Raw genomic sequence first — 23269 nt, 5'->3', positions numbered from 1 at the left:
TTCTCTTTTCTTCATGACATGGAACTAGCCCCATAGAAGGTCATGCATGGTTAATTTCCCCCCCATAAAGGCACTCAAAGCAAACCTCTAAAAGAAAGGACAAATCAGTAGAAGAAATGTCCTGGCCTGGTTTGGCCTGATGTCTCACAAAAAAACCTTCTCAAAGTTTTTAGCTGGCCTGATCAAAGTCAAGTCTCAAAGTCAACGAGAGAACATCTGAAAACAAAGAACAAGCTGAGTCAGGCTATTCACTAGACCACTAATCAGGTGAGGACAGACCACTAATCTGCAATTCTGATGCTCAACTGTCACCACAGAAGAACATTTGATATGAAAACATGATGGTTGAGGGCAGTCATATATACTACATGGGAAAAGCAGTATAATACTGCATGGCTTTGTCAATTCATTCATTGCCTGACTTCTCTGGTCATTCTGAGATCAGACAGCAGGACCAAAAGCCTCTAAAGACATTTAGTTACCAGCACTGAAAGGTCATCTTTCATCATTTATGATCTTTCCAGGGCAGTTCAGCTGACAATACTTTGATGACTTTAGGAAAACCACAATCCACAGGGAAAGAACTTGTGAAATTCATGCGCTTGAACTATTTTAAGCCATTTATTTAACTATTTTTTTAATCAAATTAAACAAAAAACCCTGGAAAAAATGTATGGAAGGAAAAGAGTGAGATTCCAACAGGGACGTGTCCATTTCAGGCATCTGAGAATGCAGAACATTCTAGAAAAGCTGAATGAACTTTAAAATATAAAGTTCAACATGGTGTCAGTGACAAGCTGGTGCAAGCACATCTGTCATGTCAGCAGGGGTGAAACCTAAACCACCCACCTGTTGATTAAGTGGAATTAAGACAGATTGGAATTTGGGGGAATGTTTTCACACATCAACTCACTTTCATAACTACATAATACTTTGTATATATTGCTTTCATAGAGGTTACTGAATAATTAATAGAAGTTACTGAATAAGTCTTAACATTAATAGCTGCATAATAAGTCTGCAGTTAAGGAGTACTGAATCGTTTGAGTTAGGGGTGGGCAATACAATGTTATTTATCGTATAGTGAATATGTTTTTGTGAGCATATTGTTACTATTGTCTGTTTATCCCAACTTTCAATTCAGATGTCAGAAAATATAAATATTGTCACGCATTAATTAGTTATATTACACATTATATCTTTGTAAACTTCTTGTTTATTTGTTTTGTGTCTTAGGTGACTGTGTTTTTAGGGGTTTAGATTTTTGCCTACATGAGACGCATTGTTTATTTTAATATCAACATCAACCTGCCCAGGGACTGCAGATGAAAATTAGCTATTTCGATAAATCTAGCATATTTACATTATGAAATCCTGATGTTGATTAATGTGTATTGTCCCTGTTAAATAAATAAATAAATGAAGTAAATATCTTGTACCGTGAAAATTTCTTGTACTATCATTATATTTTTAGCATATTGTCCACCTCTAGTCTGAGTTTTGGCTTTAATCCTCCAAGAAGCTGAAACAGCAGCATCCTTAAATATCAAGACAGAATGTTAAAATAAGAAATTCAATCTATATGATTTACTTCAACTAGCACTTTGCTTTCTTTAACACTTGGCTGTGACTACCAGTACCGGAAACAGTTCTAAAGCATGTGGCGCCCAGTGCCTGACAGAAGATGCAGTATGGGTTATGCGGAGATCTCAAATCTTCCACTTCCATTTCTGAACGGAGGTTGAAATGGATCCACTTGTGGAGCGCCTTGGATGTCGGTTTTGACGCATCACGCTTCGCTGAGAATTACTGAGGCTGACCTGGCAGCCCATCCAAGCTGCACTGAGGGATGCGGAGAGCTATACCGAAAACCGCCATCGCTGCACTCCATAAACGGCCACTTCAGAGCGGTTCTGGGCAGGCCTCCAGTCCGAACCAAAAGTCAACAAACACAAGTCTAGCTAGATGGAGAAAGAGACGATCCCAGATCTAGCCCATATTTGAGTTGGATGAGAGCACGTCGGACCGGTTTGGTTTGAAGGACGGTGAGAAATATTTGTTTTTAATTAGAGACAGTCAAACAAGGTCCAGATACCATTTAAAATCCACAAGAGTTACACATTCCAGACCGGCTCCATTTCCTCTCCCGCCCTCCCTCACTCCCTCCCTCCTTCGTTCCACAGTTGCTATTTTCTTACCTCTGAGAGTTTATTGATCAAGTGTTTCCAAATTTCAATCTGTACTTGCACTTAACATCCTAAGAGGAATTTCAACTCACTTCAAACAAACACAACTTTCCTCTCAGCTCTACTTAAGTGCTGCTTTAAATGATCGAGTTAGGATGACCTCTACGCTACCAGCCTTCATCTGACACATTCTAAGCAAAAATAACTAAATGGGTTAAGGTCAAGCAGTTCATTTCTGATCTTACCAGTAGGACACATCCAAAGGCCTGAAGAAGCCACTTTTGATGAGATCAGCAAAGAAGGCCTCTGTTTCCCTGCATGCGGTGCCGTTTCCAATGACGACAGTCTGGCAGCTGCGGTTTGAGAAGGTAAAGGAGAGAGAAGTGTCAAAAGCAAAAGCTTTTATATGCAAGCGAGACAAAAGAAGGTCTTGCATTCGTGTTGAGGTTATGCGTCCCTGCTGGACTTTTTTAATTTTTGTAAAAGGATCTACGATTGAACACATTAACATATAAACACATTACAATAACTATATGAGGCTACTGGTACAATCAACCGCTGAAACCGAAAAACTCATCTAGAGAGCGAGTAGTGGAATCACGCTGTATAGTAGATTACCTTGAAATATTTACAAACAGGTGACGACTGTTCAAAAGCTAATCAGAAGCTTGACTGTAGGTCATAATTTTTGCCACTAGCTCCTGTTATCGCTCTTTTCAAAAGTGCAGTACCTGTGTTTGAGCAAGAGGTGGCGCAGTTTGTCAGCCTCTCTGTTCCTGCCTGAGCCGTGCAGGTATACCACATCTGTGTGCAGGATCTGACCTGAGAAGACAAACACAAAATAGGACAGGAGCCTAAAACTGTGTGTGTTTGTGTGAAAGACAAATACAAGACAAACTAGGGCTTAATTTTGGGAAAAATATCTAATTGCAATTTCTCTGACCAATATTGTGATTGCAATTTAAATTGCATTTATTTTCTGTATATTGAGGTCCAGACTTGTTTTTTTAGCTAAGAAGTCAAGAATGTCCACTTTTTCTGAGTTGAGGCTTGAACACTGGACATAGTGAGCCAGACTGACAGTTCACTGTGGTTGTCTTGTCATGTACACAGGACATATGCTTTTGGTTGCTCCTGACTGGTCTACCTATTAACAACATTAATACCTTAAAAATTGCACACTTTCAAAATGTGATTTCAATATAAAAGGTATTCAAGTTTCAGCCCTAGAAAGAGTAATGCAACTCTAGTGATTGAAGTAAAAATACTAAAAGTTATCTAATAAGAGTAAAAAAAATGTTTACTGAAATATTACTCAAGTACTACCTTGAACTAAACTACCTTGAATAAAGTTAATATTACCATTACCGAAAAAAAGTTTTACTAGGTTTACTGACTAACTTGTCAGCTTACTTCAAACATTAGTTCAATCAACTATTTAAACGGCACAACACTTCTGCTAGACCTTTAGGTTTAATAAAGGTCATGCCTGTTATTCTAAAATAAAAAGAAAATAGTGAAATCACACTTGAGCTATTGAATTAAGTCTAGATGCTGAGTTGTAAAAACACAGCTAATAGAGCTATACAGTAAAAACTGCAACAGCTATGTTGAATAGTTCATTAGAAATAAACTGGCGTCTTTTTTTTTTAGAAAAGACATTTCCAAACAGATTTGTTCTCTGCTTTAAATGAAAACAAAAAAAAAAAATGTATGCTTCAGGGCAGTTGAAAAAATTGGTACTTTCTGGGACAGAACACACACCACGGTAGAAAATATCTTTCAGTCACAATTTCAGAAATCGCCTGCCCTGTATCTTCTGGGAATAGGAACAGAATGTGTTTTTGATACTGATGGCAGCGTTTTGCGTTTAATTGTTGTCAGTTTTGGTGAAAAAATGGATCCTAACTCGGTGTGCCTGTCCCTCTTCACCATTGTTGAACAATGTCTTTCTCAAGTTTAAGGTGTCTTACAATTTAAGTAATCAAACACACAGATTCTGGAACCTTTGACCCTTCTTTCTTAAATCTTCTGTATGTCTGCCCACTGTGTGAGATCTAAATGTATGACTGTCATTGTTAAGTAGTGCAAATGAATAAAAGAATTCCACCTCTGTAATCATCCTCTTTTAGGATACTCCAGTCATGCCCCCCTCTCTCCAGGAGGGACAGCACCACTGCCATCTGCAGTCAGCTTAAAAGAAGCAAGCTAATCCTACTGGACATGACCGGAGAGCAGAAGGTCATCTGACCACACTCCCACAGACCTGTCACAGTCAAGCTGAGCCTGGCATGAAGCATTTTTGTGTGTGAGTGTGTGTGGATACATGTGGTGCTGCTGCAGGGCAGGTGGTAAAGCATGGCAATGCCACCTGACACACACCCGCCGGGCCGATCAGCCGCCCGCGAGCCGGGCACACGCTGCCCAGCATGGCGGCCCGCTCACTGCGAGGGCACAACAGGCACTCACCCTAACACTTGCAAATCAGATCACAAGTAATTCATGTTACCATTGAACTTGCTCTGTTGGGACTGACAGTTTATAAATTTCTCTGTCAATCAGGGAACAATCAGGGAAAGCGATCACCTCAAATCTGCTGTAAATATTAAATAAGATAATTAACAAATACATTGTATTATTTGCATTTGGAAAAACAACAGCGCCTCGAGAAAGCAACAAGAATTTCAATTTAAATGTCAGAAAGGTTTAAAGAAAATTAATTCGACATTCTTTCTATAAAATGAATTTATTTTTTACTTTGGAGATAGATAAATGCATCCAGAGTTTGAATGAAAGAAGCATGAATTTCAGAAATATTGTGTTGTTACCCACGTAAAGTAATCAGCATTGTATGGTTGTACAAACTACAGACTCTGAAAGCATTTATCGATTAACATTGCAGTAAAATAATAAATTTTTTACGGCACCCATTATTCAGATGAAATACAGCATAAGATCATAGCATTTATAAACAACTAAAATAAACAGTTCATTTACAACTACACAGCTATCTCAGATGTACAAGACGTATCCAAGCTTCCCACTTCATAACAACCAAGCATTTCTACAGTGGGGGGGACGCTTCAGCTTTCAAAATGCTAGAGTTGTGAGCTGAAATTAATGTCACCTTAAAAATGACGAAAAACAAGGCAAAGCAGACAATAACTGTGTAACATGCTCTTACTTGTAGGGGACAGGATGGCAAGTTTGCAGCCATGGCGGTATCCTGGGTCCACCCCCATGATGACACGCCCACGCACTGGACACATCAGCAAACGCTGCCGCAGGTTACGCACAAACATAGCGACAGACTCCTTCTCTGCACTGGTGGTCAGCTTGGTCCTGTGTGTGTGTATGTGTGCGCGTGAGAGAGAGAAAGAGAGAAAAAGAGAATTTTTCTGTTTAGCATTAATTATTTTGATCTTATATTTCAGTTCTATTCCGGAAATTAAAACTGTAACACTAAAGGAATATAAAAAAAGGAGTAACCTATATCCTCTGCAGAGCAGGGGCATTATGAGCCGCTTGTAAGAATCCTCCACAGCAGCATTTAAAATCTTCATCAGTTCTGGCCGTGCAAACCCCTGTGGCCTCCACCTGCAACACATGAAGGACACAAATGATGAAGCACATACACCAACCTACAAAAAACACTACACAGTAAACACTAAAATAACATAAAAAATGACTATTTCTGTATTTACTGCTACCAAATATTTGTTTAATGTTATGGGCCTGTAAGAATGTGAGCTAAACCCATGTAAATGCAGTTAACAAGACCAAAGTCTTTTAAATGTATGAATTTTTAATTATTATCATTTTATTTTACTATTTATGTTGTTTCATTTTATTACTAATATTACAATTTATTATTATATAATTAAACACACTGAACAAAAACTTTCACTTTTTTAAATTCTTGCAAAAACATGTCACATGGTCTTAGTTTGTACAGGAGTAGAAATGTTTATATCTCTGTTTGTTCAACTTGACTGATTTTCACAGCAAGATAAGTTTGATTCTCCACAATATGTATCCACAGTAACTTAGCAGTAATGTTTTGCCAGTGATAAAGACATATTTGCATTTCAAATTTTGCAATCTTTGAAATGAAGAAAAATATGGAGAGAGAATTTTGTTCAATGTAGCCAAAGAAAAAAGCATATTGCAGCCCAATGGCCCTGGAACCCAGAACACTTATTTAAAGTCTAGCATAATCAACAGTCACACCTGGCAGTGTGAAAGTCAGCTGCTGACCTAACGCTAAGCAAGCTTCAGTAGTCAAACACACAGAGAAAGAAAAAGGGTTGTGCGTGTGTGTTCCGGTGAGGTGGGAAGCTGACCTGACGTTGACACACCACCTACAGAAGTCAGTCTTCACCCAGTCGGGGATGTTAACTTTCACTGACAGGATCTTCAGATTTTCCCCTCGGTTAATGGCCAGTGTCTGAAACGAGAGGGTAACCTGTAGAGACAGCAGACACACGGCCTGGCACGGTAGAGCACTGTCAGTACCACCCCCTCCTGTTTCCTACTAAAACAAGCCCATGTGGGTGCACGCACACATACATACACATGTGTACCGTAGAGAAAAAAAAATGCCTCTCTCACTTTTCCCCAGCTGGTCCTCTAAAGGAAAGTGACATGCTGTTAAGCAAATAGTTTTAAGTGTCTGACCTTTTCTGAGGAAAACCTTTTGGAAAAAAGAGGGAAAAGATGACCCATCAATCTGGACTTGAAGCAGAAGAGCAAAGCTGACAAATGCCACGCTGCCACCAACCCCCAACACACATACGCATATGCCCAGCACCAAGAGCGCAACAGACCGTTCACATTACTAAACAGCTAATGGCCTGATCAGGCCATAAATTAATGCAGCCAGAAGTATGATGAAAATTATATTTCCTTATTTTGGCATATCGCTGCCCTAAGGCAGCTCCTTACTTGTGTTATTGTCATGCGATGTTTATCACATTTGAAGTTTTGCGTGAGATGTGGAGAACATCAAACATCCATCTAACTTTTTCCGTCCAAGCCCCTCCCCACCGCTGACTTGTGGCTGGTGAGCAGAACACATATCATCCAGGAATATACAAATTCATTCGTTCACAATCACACCGAGAGTGAAAGTGACCAGAGCTCTCCGTGAATCACCATCCAGAACACACTGCACCACCTCAAGGCAAAGCTCAATATAAAAAGAGAAAAAGAGAGAGAGAACGATAAAGAAGAAAAGACCATGACAGACAGCAGGGGTCAGAGAAATGAAGAAAACTGTTGGCAACAACACCTTGCGTGAGATAAACGTAACAGCAAGATGTAGCATCCTATACGTGTATATATGCCAGGAGGAAGAGAGTTACACCTCTATTAAATCACACTACATTTCAGATTCAAACTGCAGTGTGCCTTGATGTAGCAACAAACACACAGAAAACATGATACATACAGACACAAACGTTGCGAATCATATTGCAGCAAACACATGCATAAAAAAGCAAGTTCTTACAGTTTTTTCATTAGTAACCTTGCTCTCATTTTCTTTTAGCCAGTCCTTTAAACTTTAAAACACAATTTAACTTAAGTTTAAGCCTAAAAACAGACTTTTTGATTCTGCAGTCATCATTTGCTGTGGAACAAATTTCCTGCAAATTTCACATTTCTCAAATCTCGTTCTGTACAAATCTGGTAAAAATCAATGCATTTGGACATAAGAACATCAGAACAACATCTGACTGCAGTTACAAGGTAAGACAGAGCTTTATAGCTTCTGAAATATAACACAATGTTGTTTTAAAAAGATGTGTAATAACTGTAACTTGAGAACTCTCTCAGATATTTCTCTCAGGGCCCATGTGTCAAACACAAGGCCCGCAGGACAGAACAGGCCGGTGACACAATCCTCTCCGGCACGTAAAAGTATTTTAATTTCACAATTTGCTGCACTTCGGTCCCCAGCATGCACTGCAAAGTAATGTGTGCTCTGACTCTCCTACCCCAGCAACAATCTATGGGACAGTGGTTACACCTCAATTCTACACAGTCCTACACAATTCCACACCAGTCATATCACCAAACACACTAGCTGCATTTCAGCTGCAGTTCAACCAATATAAACACCTTACGTTTGCTCAGCAGCTCAGAAATTGAGCAGCAGTCTTAATGAACTTGCAGCAAAGAAAGGATGCCAGGTGTCTAGTTCAAGCAGATAGGTAGGTTTAAAAGACGGAGCTCCTGGGAACATTTACATTTTGAATATTTCAAGTATTCATGTAATATTTCAAGGTCTACTACAAGTGCCTGTACTTCACTGCTGAAGTTTTTGTATATTTTGAATAAACAATGGCTATTTTGGCTTATAGCATGACACTAATTAAAAAATGAAATAAAAACATATTTTCTTTGGCCCACAGATTTGCTGAGATTTTTTTTAACATGGCCCTTTTAGTGGTTGAGTCTGACACCCCTGTCTTAGAGGAATAAAAAGACCAACAGAGAAAAGTTGTAAATAAAATATCCATGTAAAAGCACATTAAACCACACAATATACCAGGCACACAAAAATGTCTATTTAATGGATTGGTAAAAGATTTTAAAACTGATTTCATCAGGTTTTAAGCAGAATGTTGTAATCTGTTGCATTTGATCTTTTTTCCTGTTCTGAGATCTAAAAGGCCAGAATTCAGCATTTTAACTCTGAATAAGGGGAAAAAGGATAAATATTCAACATATCATGTTCTTCAATAACAATGAAATCATAATTGGAAAAATATGAGGAATGTAAGCTACAGAAATGAATATTATTCTAAAGACTGAGCGATTCCGATTCAATATTTACTTTCCAAATAAGGTGAAGGAATGGCGATGGAAAAGAGCAATAGGAAGGCCTCAATAAAAACAAAAGGAACAGCTGAACTTTTCACTTCTTATCTTTTAACACACAGAAAAAACATACATACACAACACAGTGCTTAATATACACCAATGATTGTTCTCAGGAAAAATAAATATCCTATTTTTTGAGTGAAGTAGAGCAAAAAAAAATAAAAAGAATTTATTCATGTGACTAAATATCTTGATGGTTTGAGCATTAGGAAATACTGCAATAGCTGTAATTTACAGATTTGCCTCGCTGGGCACTTTGCACACAGTGGAGTTACCTGAAAGATTTATTTGTGCCATTCAACAATCAGAATGATTCTGCTTTAATTACATCACAACAGTCTGTCCTTTGATAATTTACTAGAAAATCTGAGTGTTAATTTCTGTCATTTACTGATTATCAGAAAACATTTTCCTTCCACCAATCCACCTGCCCAGACACCTCTCTGTGATGGAAATGTGAACACTGCAATGTGCAAATCTGTGGAAAGGCAGAACTGTAAGCATGTAAGCATGCAAATTTCCCTCTTCTCCTCATTTTAACATCAAGCAAGAACAGCACATATGTGATCCAATTAGAGTCGCATATACAAAATCAAACCCAGGATGGCAAATCTCAAAGAGAACAAGTGCTTAAGAGCTACGGAAAGAGACAGAATTATTAGTGTACTGACAACCTATATTAAAAGCACAGCTGGAAAATATAACTCACTCTCTGCATTAAGTCAGTTGCTCTCTTTTTAACATTCTGAGTTGTATTGGGACCACTCAAATTGCTGCATGATCCAAAATAGAGCTACTGTAAAACTCAAGCTCTGACAGTGGAGAAGAAAGTGACGTCAAATACTTCGGTGATTTATCTTTTTTAATCACATCAAAACAGGTTACAAACTGTGAACTTAAGTAGAACTGTGCAGGTATTTTTGGCTTTTCTGTAAAATCTGGATGTAAACCTCCATCGAGAAGATGAAACCACATAATTCTAGAAAATATGACATCAAATGTCTGAATTCAGATGCAAGCAAGTATATATATCTCTATATAACACTGTACACCTACTGTAGGTGTGTTTATATGTATGTCAGGGCTGAGAATGACCAGTCAAGCTCAGCACAGCACTCTGGTCAGAAACACAAGTCAGCCTCACAACCCACTACCATATCTTACCAAAGATCTCAAGGACCATATCTTACCAAAGGTCACGTTCATGTGTCACTGCTCAACCACTAAAGCTCCTCAGATGTACACAATTATGCATCCAATCAGTGAGTGAGAAAGATAGAGCGCTGTGATTTCATACAGTCAACACACATCACTGCAGGACCATACGGCTGAGGGGGGGAAAAAAGGTCTTACTCTTATACGGCTCTAGAATCCTGAAAATCTAAAGCACAACTAGATCCAGGTTTAGAGTAGTTATTGAAAGGATTAGTCAGGTATGTAGTAGATATTTTATGCATTCCAAACCAAGTCTATGCCAATTATTTATCTTACCATGCTCAGATTAGGGATACAAATTTTGCTCCAAACATGCAATATATTATTTTGATTTTGGCCAATCTGCATTGCAATTTTATGAAATAAATAAGTAACATAAATATATTCACGATGAATTAAAATGCTGCTGCTTACACTGTATTATCGCATTCCTTCTTCATCCAAGAGATTTTATTCAACCTGAATTGAAGACCAATTATGTCCAGTAATCCTAACTCTGACCCTCCAAATAAATCACTTAATCAATAAATAAATGTGGTCCTTTATTTTTAAAATGTAAGGGTGTATTTTCTATTTAAAAACTACACCCCCAATTGTGAAGTAGGAAAAATCTACATATTGTTATAGAGATGTGAGGGAATTTGGTTTTCACAAGTGTAGAAATACAAGCATGCACACATACACACAAATCTGGCCTTAATACACTCACTTCTGATGTGCTAAATCAAACAAGCAAGTACGTGTGTGCACACATGCCTCCTGTCACAACACATCCCACACTGCTCCACACCGCTCCCCAGCTAACAAAGCCACGAAAAGGTTCATTTTAGCCGCAGTGCGACAGCTCACAGGTCACAACCAGCTCAAATTAACACTCGCTGACAGTCTGCATCACCAAATTAACAACGTCAGCCATGCTGAACGCTTCAGAGGAGACAAGCCTTCTACCACTCATTCATTCACTCACTCACTCACTCATCCACCCACTCACTCTCTCTCTGCGTCCCCTCTCTCACAGAGCCCATGAGCAGCTGTCATCATGCAAGAATGTCTGTCAATCTTAGCCCCTAATCCAAAGCCACGTGGATGGGGACATGTCACATATGTTAAGGAGGGGAGAGGGGGAATGACTGGAGGACAGAGAAAGGGGATGAAAGAAAAAGGATAGAGGGATGAAAGCATGACAGAGCCACTGTGACATGTGGCCTGCAACCAACTCTGAGTAAACCAGGGTGCCAGCAGTCGGGGCGGCTTCCATACTGAGGTAGCACTAAGCACCACTGACAGGAGAGCTTTGCAGAGTGGCACAGAGGACTTGGGGAAATGCCACAGGACTGACGCTGCATACAGAAAGCTGGGGAAAGAGGTGTGTGTCTGTTCAAGTGTCCATATGATGTAGCGTCTGGCATTTCAGGTGGCTATTACAGCATACTAACACCACTTTTCCACCACCAGCTGGAATCATGTGGAATCACAAACAGTCACTAAGGTACAGGCAAGTGGACCTAGTTCCAGATTTAGCTCGTTCACAAGCACATACAGTAAGGAGGTTTTATTTATAGACTCTATCCAGTAAAATGAAAAGATATCAATTGGTTATACAGTCAAACTCCATGATTTTTCTAAGTGAATACGAGTTAACACATCCTTTAAAATAGTACATGAAATATAAAATGTGCCATAACATTTGCACAGGTCACATTTTAATGTTTTTTCCAATACGTTAAATTGTGTTAATAAACAGCAATTGTGCATTAAAATGTGCAGAAGTGTGTTCTCTGTAGAGGTAGTTTATTTACACATTTATAATCAAGAAAACATGGAATTCGACCAGGCTGCCCAAACTTATGCATTGTGATAAACTGTTAGCAGAAACAGTAATACCGCAGAGTTTTTCAACCAAATCTCTATCCACTGCATCTGTAGAGTATGACTGATTACCACAACAAATAATTTCAGCACGTTACCCTGTACTGAAAAGAACAGAAAACCTGTTGACTTAAAACTCAATCAAAATGGGAGCAACTGAGCAGTAGATGGGATTTTCAGTCAAATTTGATATTCAAATTTGCAATTAGTAAGGCATTAATTACAAAATATTATAATGATACCCACCGCCCTTCAAAAAAATTATAGGACTCTTATGCTGCATTTACGTTATAATGGTAGATGGTCGACAGCAAAGATATTCTATTGAGGCTACTGGCTACCACACACAGTAGAGTCACTGACATCTCCCTATTGTTGTACTACATTAAACTTAAACCCGGAAAACAAATCTGTAGCAGGTGACGTGGCTTGTTATTGAAAACAGTCAGTATAATTTCTTCAAGATAAACATGCAAATGCTAACCATCTGTTTTCACTTCAGCTAGTGTTACTAGCTTAGTCACATTGTTTGCGTTTACATTCACAGCACTCAGCAGAAGCTCTTATCCAGAGCAACTTACATAAGTGCTTATTGTATATCACCTTACATCTTTTAACTCAAAAACAGGAGTGCTTCTCTGCAACACTTGCTATGTGCTGTAGTTGTGCTTTACACTCTCCACTATCTGGCTCCACAGACCCTCTTGCAGTTTGGTGTGGTGCTGTGCTTCTTGGTAGCCTTTGGTCAGCTGCAGGAATCTTTCAAAGCTTCTTTTGTTGGACTAAACCAATAAGAAACCCTCTGGTGGAGTAATGAGTTCAGACATCTCATGCTTCAACTTACCATTTGATTTATTATTTTTTTTTACTTTTGTGACAATTCAAATATTCAAAGAATCTGATTCATCACAATCTGACTCATTGGGCACATGTCGAGTTCTATTATTAAAATGAACGTGAGAGACTATTTTATTGATGTGGAGTTTTCTTCGGTTTTCACAGGCATAATCACAACTGAACACCAGAAACAATGAAGGACAGCAAAAGCAACTCTGCCAACTCTGTTCAAGGATCAATAAAACGTCAAAACAAAGGCTTTGGTAAGACAATCTATGTTTTTTGTCCTAAGATGTAGTTCAGAATGTGTTGTATGGTGATATATTTCAAGTATTTATTCTTGAATTTTGGCAGAGATTAGACTGAAAAACAGTGAAGCATTTCTTTAAATCAGTAGCATGAACAAAGAACCCCTACTCATTAGAGACATGCCAAGTGTGTGTTAATTAGCAGTTTAAACATACAAATATTTTTCAGAAATCATTTGTAATTGTAATTTAACCTCTACAATTAAAATCTCAAACTACTAAAAATATGTGTCCTGTGAAGGCTGTTTATGTACCTGATGGTGCTGGATACGCTGTACATTGCAGCTGAATTCACAGTACAGGCTGAACTTAGAGATATCTTTGGGCTTGCTCTTCTGATCTGTCTGCTGCTGCTCTTTCAGAGCTGTTTTAGACACTGTTGACTGGATTGTCACATTACTCCTGTCACACCTGTGAAGGGACATCCATACACACAAGTAAGTGTTTGCAACAGCAAAACAAAAGAATACAGAACCAGAGACCTAAAACAACTAGTAAGGAATGTGGCATTTAAAAATGAAAAGCAATAAAACTTTGGATGAGGCTAATGTGAATCTCACAGTGATCGGACGTAAGTCAGTGTCTCGCCATCTTTCGCCATCATATCAGCCAGGATCTGCTCCACACCTGTGGATACCTCTTCAAGAGTGGACAACCCTGTAAAACCAACACAACACACAAACTTACTACACAGTTACTCATAAGAGCTTTAGCAAGACATACACTTTCCTCATAACACTCAAATACTAATCATCACTCCATCAGGTCACGAGACTAACAAGACATGATGGTCAAGAAAACACATCTCAAAGATCCATCAGAACGTGAGATGATTCAGTGTATGATTAAAATACATTACACAACATATCCATCCTGCAAAACTGTAGATGAAATTAAAATCTCAACATTTAAGACGCGAACACTTTGGAAGACTTTTCAATTCATGCTCCAGACTCATGTCACTCATGTCACAGTGCTCTGCTGCCCTCTAGTGACCAATAAATCTGTTACTTGAAGTGGAGGATCAGGAAAAAATAGTTTTTCAGGAAAAAGCCTGGGGTGATTATAATATCAAACTTAAACTGCAAAATGTGTACAAACACTTCAGCCAAAGCATGGACATATGCATGATAGTAGGGGTGGGCGATGAACTCCTTATATCATCGTATTTTCCACTATTCAGACGATAATGAACTGGGAATTCTTATCAATTCTGATTGATAACAGTTATAACAACAATAATAATAATAATAACAATAATAAAAAATAATAATAATAATAATCATCATTCAATTTTATTAGTCCTTCAAGGTTCTGAAAGCAGCCCACAGCAGTGCAGTTACTACTTCTGCTGTTAAGTATGCTTTTTGTTCAGATTACTGAGATTTATATTTAAGTTGTTCACACTTCCTGTTGGTCATGTTTATATTTTAGCAGGGTTGGCAGGCTGCATAATTCAATGCTTTTTAACACCTTTTAGACCTCAACAGAGCAAAGTAACAGCATTTCTAATAATGCACATTAACTCAAATATGGCATTCATTAATGTCAATTTTATTTAAACTGACTGGTTGAAAAAACATGAATATATGGTCTGAGATTGCACGATCCTTACAAGACCTTTTACAAGACCTTTTTACTGTCCTCTAGTCCTTCATAAGCGGTGGATTTTGACCATAGCACCACTGTCAGATGAATATTTCTGAATGGCAGACTTTTCAGCCCTTGTTGAGTATCCTTACTGACCTTTAAATATTAAGTATCAGCCAATACCAAGTCAGAGATGCTATTTGCATTACCATAAATTATATAGCTGCAGAGTTTAGGAAAGCTATGCTACTCTGCTAATTAATACTACAGTAAAATCAGTTGATTTTTAGTGCATAATGTGACTTTCTGGACTAACAGGTTTTGTTTTTAGCTGAAATTTTCAAAATGACTAATTTTACGGTGTGTTTAACATTGACATGATCACATTTGACTGACCTAGTTTGATTTAATATTCTGCAGTGAAATCACTTTTTTCAATGTTGATTCGAGCACAGTAATATATATGTTGAGCTGAGTTTTTGTTTTCTTGGATTATTTATGTGAAGCAAACCCTAGAAACATACTCAGATTTTATGTGCCCACGTTCAGATAAAAGATGTCTAGTTTAAACACAAAGGAAACACTTCCACTGTAGACATTACAAGTTTTCATACGCCACAGTAAAATTGTTTAAAACTGCAGACATATGGACCACTTTTTTAAACCTTCTTAAAACACAAAAAAAACGCTGCAGGGTGTGGATAATGCTCACGACAGCGGAGTAAACAGCCCTAAAAAAATTAAGTATTGGAACTAGATCAGGCTTATTTTAGCTGATATGAGATCCATTAAAATAGTCCAGAATCAGCCATTCTTAAATTTAGCAGTAATAGTAAAAATTAAGACATTTTAGATATTTTATGACCTTAATATTTTAAAATCTTTTTTAAGACTTTTTAAGGATCTGCAGGAGACCAACTTGGGGCCAGAGCTATTTGTGGTTTGTTGTTTTTGTGCTTAAGGTATGGCAAAAAAATCATGGTATAATATTACATTAGTGTTCACTTTTACACTGGTATACCTCCCACACCTATGAGAGTCACATAAACAATAATATGTCATGAATGTTTGTGTGGGTTCCCTGTGCAGTACCTTCAGTGTTGGGCTTGATCCATGAGTGTAGGTCAAGCGTCTGGGGCGAATGCAGCAGAGCTAGAGCAGCTGCTTCCAGACCCAGCTGCTTTGCTCGCCGCGCCTTCGTCAACTTACTGCCCTTCTTATACGGTGCATACTGTAAACAACACAATGCTAATATTATTAGCTTTTAAAAAGTGGAAAAAATAATAAACAAACAAACAAATAAATATAAAGTAAATAAAATTAACACAAGTTATTTAAAGACACAGATTGCATTGTGCCCTGACCACATGATCCAGTTCATCAGCACTCCTGCAGCTCCGCAGAGCTTGCTCCAGCTCAGAGGTCAGAACCCCCTCCTTCTTTAGTGTTTGGGCGATGGACTGACTCTTCTTTGCCACTGAGCTAAAATACACACACAAGCATGCCACTTCATTATAAACACAGTCTCCACTGCCATCTACTGCTCAAAACATGGCATTACCTCCAACTCATCATTAAGTCTTTGGAAAGGTCTGATCAAGTGCAAGGAGTACACAAAATAATGAACATGCTAAATGCTAGAAGTCAATAAATACATAACTAAAACCTGCATATTTTTCCAAATTAATTCTAATTAAAACTGAGGATGTTCTGACAACAGGCAGTTTGAATGCTGCTTAATCAGAAGGATCCTTCAAAGCATAATCAAGAAATGCAGCCTACATTCTGACAATTTTCAAGGATGCTGCTAGAGTATTCTACACAGTGTTCTGTCACCCATAATCCTTTGTATGTGTGTGTGTGTGTGTGTGTGTGTGTGTGTGTGTGTGTGTGTGACTGACTCAAAGAAAGTTCACAAGAAATGCCAGCAGATAAAACCACTGTATCTGCAATCATGTCTGCAGAATTTGTGTTCAAAACTAAGCTGTTCATATAGGATGCATTCCAAAAGCAGCTGTAGTTTATGTATCAGCTTTTTAAAATGTATAATGAACGTATGAGGGTTTAACAATAAATCATGATTCTGTGATATCGCAATGCAAAACTGTGACAACGGACTGTGGATAATGGACATTCTACTAATCTAATCTAATGTAACTGCATTGTCTGAACATCAAAGTTTGCAACCAACCAGCACTAATTAACAGAGGTCTCCAGCACTCTTCCTCCCAGCTCAACTGTTGCTAAAGCTGCACTGTCTAAGAGTTGGGGATTTAGAGACCTCTCTGGTGAAAATGTGTAACTGCATGCAGCGTGTGGAAGAACATTTTGTAATGACGGCTGTGCTTCGGACTCCAAGTACATGAATCTGACATTCGCTACCGAAGTATCAAAAGAGAACTCTGGTGAAGAACATGTCTTATAAGGATTTAAGCGAATTATCTACTACTGTCATCATATCTTTATCAGTATAATGCTGATTTTGCATTTGAGACCTAAAGAGCCAGACCTTCTTTCTGAGCCTGTGTGGGTGAAAAAAAGACGTATAACATGGTCTGAAAAATGCCTGTGAAATCCAACCTGACGCCTCTGACTTGGTGTGGGATGGCTTATAGCAGTGCACTATATTGTGAGGATACCGAATCGTGAGCCCAATATCACAAAATACATCAAATAGTAGACCGAGTGCATTGTTACACCTAGAATAAAGACAAAAATCAGAAATTAGTCTACTATGTTTGTAAGAGGGGCTACTTAGCCCATGGGCTGGCTCACACTAACGGTAAAAGTGCTGCAGATTGTACCACACAGAAGCTCTCACATGACTGTACTACAGAGGACCTACCTTTCTTAGCTGCAGCCTAGCTAGTGGAATGCACCTTATACATTTTCTGCAGTTCAGGTTATTGCCAAATGGTGAGTTTCAGAGACAAACTCAAATACTCATTAATCCTACTGTACATACTCCTAACGTTTTAGATTTTCCACTCCCTCTGCTCACTCACCAGAGCTCCTCCAGAACAAGCTGCACATCCCTTACAGCATCCGCATCCATGTGGTTGATCAGCTCCTTCCTGTAGCGTACTATGAAAGGGATGGTGTTCTCATCCCGCAGCAGATTAATGATGTTACTACAAACCCACTCCTCCACTCCGGTCTTCTCAGCTAAAACCTAAACCATAGTCAAACACACACAATATCCTGAGACACTACAGGAACTACAGAACTTTCAATTTACATAGTCTTTACATGTCTTTAAAAACTTCTACTACACATAATACATTCAATGAATGTTAATGATGTACAATGATGGACACAATGGTAGAGCACAGTGGCTTCAAGACTTCAGGGTCCTAAAGCACTAACGCACCTTAATGAGATCCCAGGTCATCTGCAGTTCATCCCCTACAGAATTCCCAGACTTTAGCTTGATTGGTCTGCCCTGAGGTGCGCTTGTGGTCTTCTGCTTCTTCTGCACAGGCTCATCAAAGGTGAAGTCATCCTCAGGCTCCTCTTTCTTTACCATAGAGATCGGTTTACTGGACGATGGCTCCTCACCCAGCAAAACCCCTGTGGTGGCAGTGCCGATACTGAATGCTCCGTCCATGCTAATGGACTGCCTCTGAAAGACACATCAATTGGCAGCAGGGACATTTCTGACATTAGACAACACTATCATTAAAAAGATGTACAGAAAAAATTATTTACAAACATAGATGAAACATCTATCCTTACACTCACTGGAAACTTTCTAAGGTCCACTTACCTTATGGGTCCACTATATTAGTGCACTGTAGCCTGTGTGTGGTTATGCTCAACTGATCAACAATCCTATCTCATTCACTGCTTGTCAGTTTCTGACCACATCACGTCAATTTAGAACACAGTGCCCTTTGGTAATGAATCTCAAGTAGAGACATGAGATCTCTGACATAAGTAACCTCATGTAAGAGCTGACAGTACTTTGGCATTACAAGACACACAGGCTTACCTCCTCCTTTACCCTCACTTGTTGTAGTGATTCAACCTGCTGGAAGACGCCTTCATTTTTCTCTTCTCCTTTCTCTTTATCAACAACTTCCTTTACTTTAGTGGCCCTTGGAGCTCTAGGCTTTCTCACAGCTTTTGGCTTGGGTTCTTTAGGTTTGGCTGCTCGTTTCGCAGCTGGTTTCTTCTCAGTCGATTCATCTTTCTTCCTCCTACCCCTTCCTTTGGTTTTCTCTTTCACCTCTGGTAGCCATTCTTCTGGTTCCTCCTCACTTGCTGGACAGCCTGACCTGGAGATACAGCCTGAGAGCTTACACCTTCTTATCATTGACTTTGACACAAACAGATTGTTACAGTTACTCGTATGTTAATATATATGTCCAAAAGTAATCAGACACCGCATTGAATGATTAAACTCAAAGCTACTTTAAGGTGCACCTGATACAGGTATTCAACTGTGCACACACAACTTGTATAATTTCCATGGAACAGCAAGGCCAGCAGAATGGGACACACTGGAGCAGCCACACATGTGCCTAAGTTCTCCATGCCCAATGCCAATTGTCGACAAGAGTGGGTATAAATCCCCCCCAGCATTGGGCTGTGGAGCATTGCACTTCTGTTATCTGGAGTGATGGAGCTCCATCCAATATCTTCAGGGTGAATTGGAGTGGTGTTTGTGACCCAAACCTACCCAAACCTAGACCCTAACAGTACCTGACCTCACCAATACTGTTGAGGCTGAATGCAATCAAATCCTAACAGTACTGTTCCAGCACTTAGCATAAAGCCTTCCAAAAAGAATAGAGGCTGTTAATGCAGCATAAAAGGAATAAAAACCCACTATGACACCTTTGATATAGAAGAAATATCTGAAAAGCAGACACTCTTGAAAATATAGTTCTTCAAGGGTTCTTTAGTAAAAGACAATGGTTCTATATAGACCCATGACCACTCAAAAAAACCATTTGCATGCTTAAATATTGCTTTGCATGGTGAAGTGGTCCTTTAGATTAATGGAGAATGTGTTGTATGTGTTAATTATTTTTTAATTGTTCTAGATAGCAACAAAAAGAGTTCTTCTATTGTTACAAGCTTGACATCGTAACAACAGCACAACCCTTTTTGGTGCTAAAAGGATTTTCAAAAAGGTTCTATACAGAACCACTGTCTTCACTAATGATCTCTTGAAGAACCATCTTTTTTAAGAGTGACAGTGTAATCAGTTTAGACCGGAGTGGTAACTTTTAACTCTCCTAATTCAGAACTTCAGGCTTTACGCTAAGTGCACGGGAGTGACTGGTGTTTTTTTTTTTCTTGCTACTGTCGCTATTAACTTAGTTTCCTCATGGGGGCTTGGACCCGGATTTTTCTGTAAAGCTGCTTTAAGACAACATCTGTTGTAAAAAGCTCTATATAAAAAAACTTTGACTTGACTTGACTTGATGAAAAACAACACTTACGGCTCATCTGAATCATCGTCTGTAGTTGTTGGGTCCTTGTACACTTTAGCCGTTACGGTCCTCCGAAGCATCTTCGCAAAGACGATGACAAAGCTGGCGAAAACTACTTGAAACGACTAATAATGTGATGTAACCAGAGCTCACCGGCTCTTGCCAAATGTGCAGCAAAATTCACTGAGGAAAAACAAGCATTCTGAGTATGACAGCTAAAGCAGCTCTTCACTTCGAGGTAAATTTACACGGCTGGCTAACGGACTCTACTGTAGAGCCCAGAGAACCTCACCGAGCAGCGAGTTCAAATTTAGCGCGTGAGTGAAGCTGGCTAGCTGGTTGGCAAATGAACTGCTTTTAACGTAACCCTAACTCGTAAACCCGCCATGGACCGAACTCCTTAGTTAAAATAGGAAGGTGTCGATACTGAAAACATGTTTATATTCTGACTGTTCCGGGAACAGTAACTTACTTACTGCTCTACTCTTTAGACACATAGTTACTGACCAAACCCCCGACTAGCATCCCTCTCACATCAGTACACCGCGTCACTGCTTGAACTCCGGAACCGTCTGACAAATACAAATTCGAACATTTCAAAATAAAAGTTTCCAAACACGCATTCATTTTGCATAAGCTCGAGCTGAATTGTCCATTAACAGTCAGTTTAATTAAAGCAGATTTGAATAAACTAGTGCAGAATCTACATTAAAATCAAACGTATTTTTCCACACTATTACTATTATGAGATAAAATATATAGGAGAGAATGAGGCTGAACCTAGCATATTTGTTTTCTGCTTAACAAATTTAGAAATATTTGACTAAGATTAATATTTGTTTTTCTGTTCAAGCAGCCCTCAAGTGTCTGCCACGACTGAAAACCTAAACTTTGTTTCCACCACTTACCCTATATGAACAATTCAGCTGAAAGTGGTAGGAGTGCGGTTATAAGTAAGCACATAGGCGGGTTAATTATAGGAGATAACTGTACAATTATGACTGGAAATGGCTGAAAATTCAGTAAAGCGATGCAAAAAATAATTTGATACAATTCTGTGTTGTTTCTGTGTGCTTTCCAACCTATGCATAAAATATATGAATTAAAATTTTAAAAAATAATTTTCTCTCTGCAATTTTATTAACTAATTATTAACTAATTGAACTGGTCAAAGAGACTTTCCTACCTGCATTTTCATTGACTAGTGGAACTTGGCTCTGACTGGCTAGTAAAATTTTACCTCCTTAAAAGTTTCCCTCCTGTGCTCTTACTAGTGGCATTTTTACTACTGCAATCTGATTGGCTAGTTCAGGAATGCTCAATTCTGGTCTTGGAGGTCTACCACCCTGGAGCGTTCAGATTCAACATACCTGGCTCTAATATTCTAGCAATGCGGCCTTCCACACATGAATTGAGATCTTATGCATCTCTTATTTTGCCTTTGGTTTGAGAAATAAGTAATAGTTCACTCTTTCCACTAGTCCCTTGTCGAATTGAACAAGTTTTCAGATTTACACACGACACACTGTAAAGTTTTTAGGTACAGTTGCTAGGATATGAAGGATCAGCTGGCTGAACCAATTTGCTACAGCGCCACCCTGAGGCAGACTAGAGCTGCATCTCTAGTTAGTTAAGAATACCAAAGACAGAAGCTCACGCTTTTATGGGTGAAGCAGCTAAACAGTGAACTTTCCCTGAATTACTATTTGAGCATCTATTTTACATCATAATGAGTTTATTTTCACAGACCCCCCAGCATTTTTATTTTGACACATTTAGGGGGTCCAAGAGGTTAATTAGTTGGTCCCAGAACCCCCGGTATTTCGGACCACGACAAGGACCAGGATTGTGCACTCTTATGCTAGTTGAATTATTCCTTTATGCAATCTGACTGACTGGTTCAGCAATGCTCTAATAGGCTAGTAGGATTTTCCCTCATGTGGTATGATAGTTTCTTTGAATTTTCCTCTCTGTGGTTTGTGTCATTTTCCCTCCTACAGTGTGAGTGGCCTAGACTCCTTCCTTCTCCAGTTTGAATAGCTAATGGAATTTTCCATCCTGCGCTCTTATTGGCTAGTTAAAGTTCCTTTAAGTGATTTGATTGGCTGGTGGAATTTTCCCTCCTGCGCTTTAACTGGCAAGCCAAATTTTTCTTCCTGGCTCAACTTAGGAGCTCTCTGCCTGTCAGTTTACTGCAGGCTTCAGTCAGACAGTGTAAAAAATGCAATGAGGGTTGGACAGAGAACATGCATAAACCAAAGCTGTGTGCCCTGTTTGCCATTGCCTGAGCAAGTAAATATTTCTAGTGTTATCATGTCTGATTGCCAAACTGTTCATAAGCTTATATATCAGTATCAATAGCCTATTTAGGACCAAGTTGTGTGTGTATGTAGGTACATGTATACACATATTGTGATAAATATAAATATGTATTATTGTACTGACATCATCATTAAGAACAGAAGCAGAGCAATCAGAAGGAAAAACTGTCTACTAAAATCTGTTGCTTCGCTAGAGTTTTCATTTTCAGGGGCCAACATTTTGTAGACTTTGATGAAATAAGCTCAGTAGCATTACTATTTACTTTAAGAATGTAGAGTACAAGTCTATTAATCTATGAAATTTAATATTTCAGTTAGCTTTCTATCTTGACCCAATCAAAGCAAGCAAAACATTGTTATTCATTCCAGCATTAGGTGATAAAATATCTGTAGATAATTTGACAGGCCCTAAATGGAACACTTATGGTGTTCCCTTCTCATTTTCACTTGCCTGTACTTCTCTGTTTTGCTCACAGGTATGTTACGCAATCTGTGTTTTGGTGTGCTTGACAGTCAACATTGTCCCTGAACAGAGATGTAATTTCATATGTCTACTCAGATGCTGAATAAGCGCTGATCACATTGTTAGATATGACATCAAGAACAGCTTCCCTAAA

General features: G+C 38.8%; 1 protein-coding gene across 1 annotated transcript in view; it reads right to left on the bottom strand.

Moving 5' to 3' along the window:
- srbd1 (S1 RNA binding domain 1) overlaps window positions 1-20874 on the bottom strand; it is an 85438-nt gene extending 64564 nt beyond the window's left edge. The window contains exons 1-13 of the mRNA XM_036573830.1: window positions 20341-20874; window positions 18882-19167; window positions 18261-18512; window positions 17896-18062; window positions 16255-16372; window positions 15983-16121; window positions 13861-13957; window positions 13555-13711; window positions 6530-6633; window positions 5676-5783; window positions 5371-5528; window positions 2918-3008; window positions 2432-2539 (exon numbers count right to left, since the gene is read on the bottom strand). Coding sequence (XP_036429723.1) covers window positions 2432-2539; window positions 2918-3008; window positions 5371-5528; window positions 5676-5783; window positions 6530-6633; window positions 13555-13711; window positions 13861-13957; window positions 15983-16121; window positions 16255-16372; window positions 17896-18062; window positions 18261-18512; window positions 18882-19167; window positions 20341-20411 — 1856 coding nt within the window. The 5' untranslated portion in view covers window positions 20412-20874. The remainder of the gene's footprint in view (window positions 1-2431; window positions 2540-2917; window positions 3009-5370; window positions 5529-5675; window positions 5784-6529; window positions 6634-13554; window positions 13712-13860; window positions 13958-15982; window positions 16122-16254; window positions 16373-17895; window positions 18063-18260; window positions 18513-18881; window positions 19168-20340) is intronic.
- Between the last annotated feature and the right edge of the window lie 2395 nt (window positions 20875-23269).

This window comes from Colossoma macropomum, unplaced genomic scaffold (assembly GCF_904425465.1).
Source record: "Colossoma macropomum unplaced genomic scaffold, Colossoma_macropomum, whole genome shotgun sequence".
NCBI classification, from domain to species: Eukaryota; Metazoa; Chordata; class Actinopteri; order Characiformes; family Serrasalmidae; genus Colossoma; species Colossoma macropomum.
Note: the sequence above shows the minus strand (reverse complement) of the source record. Positions and strands in the feature narration are given on the sequence as shown.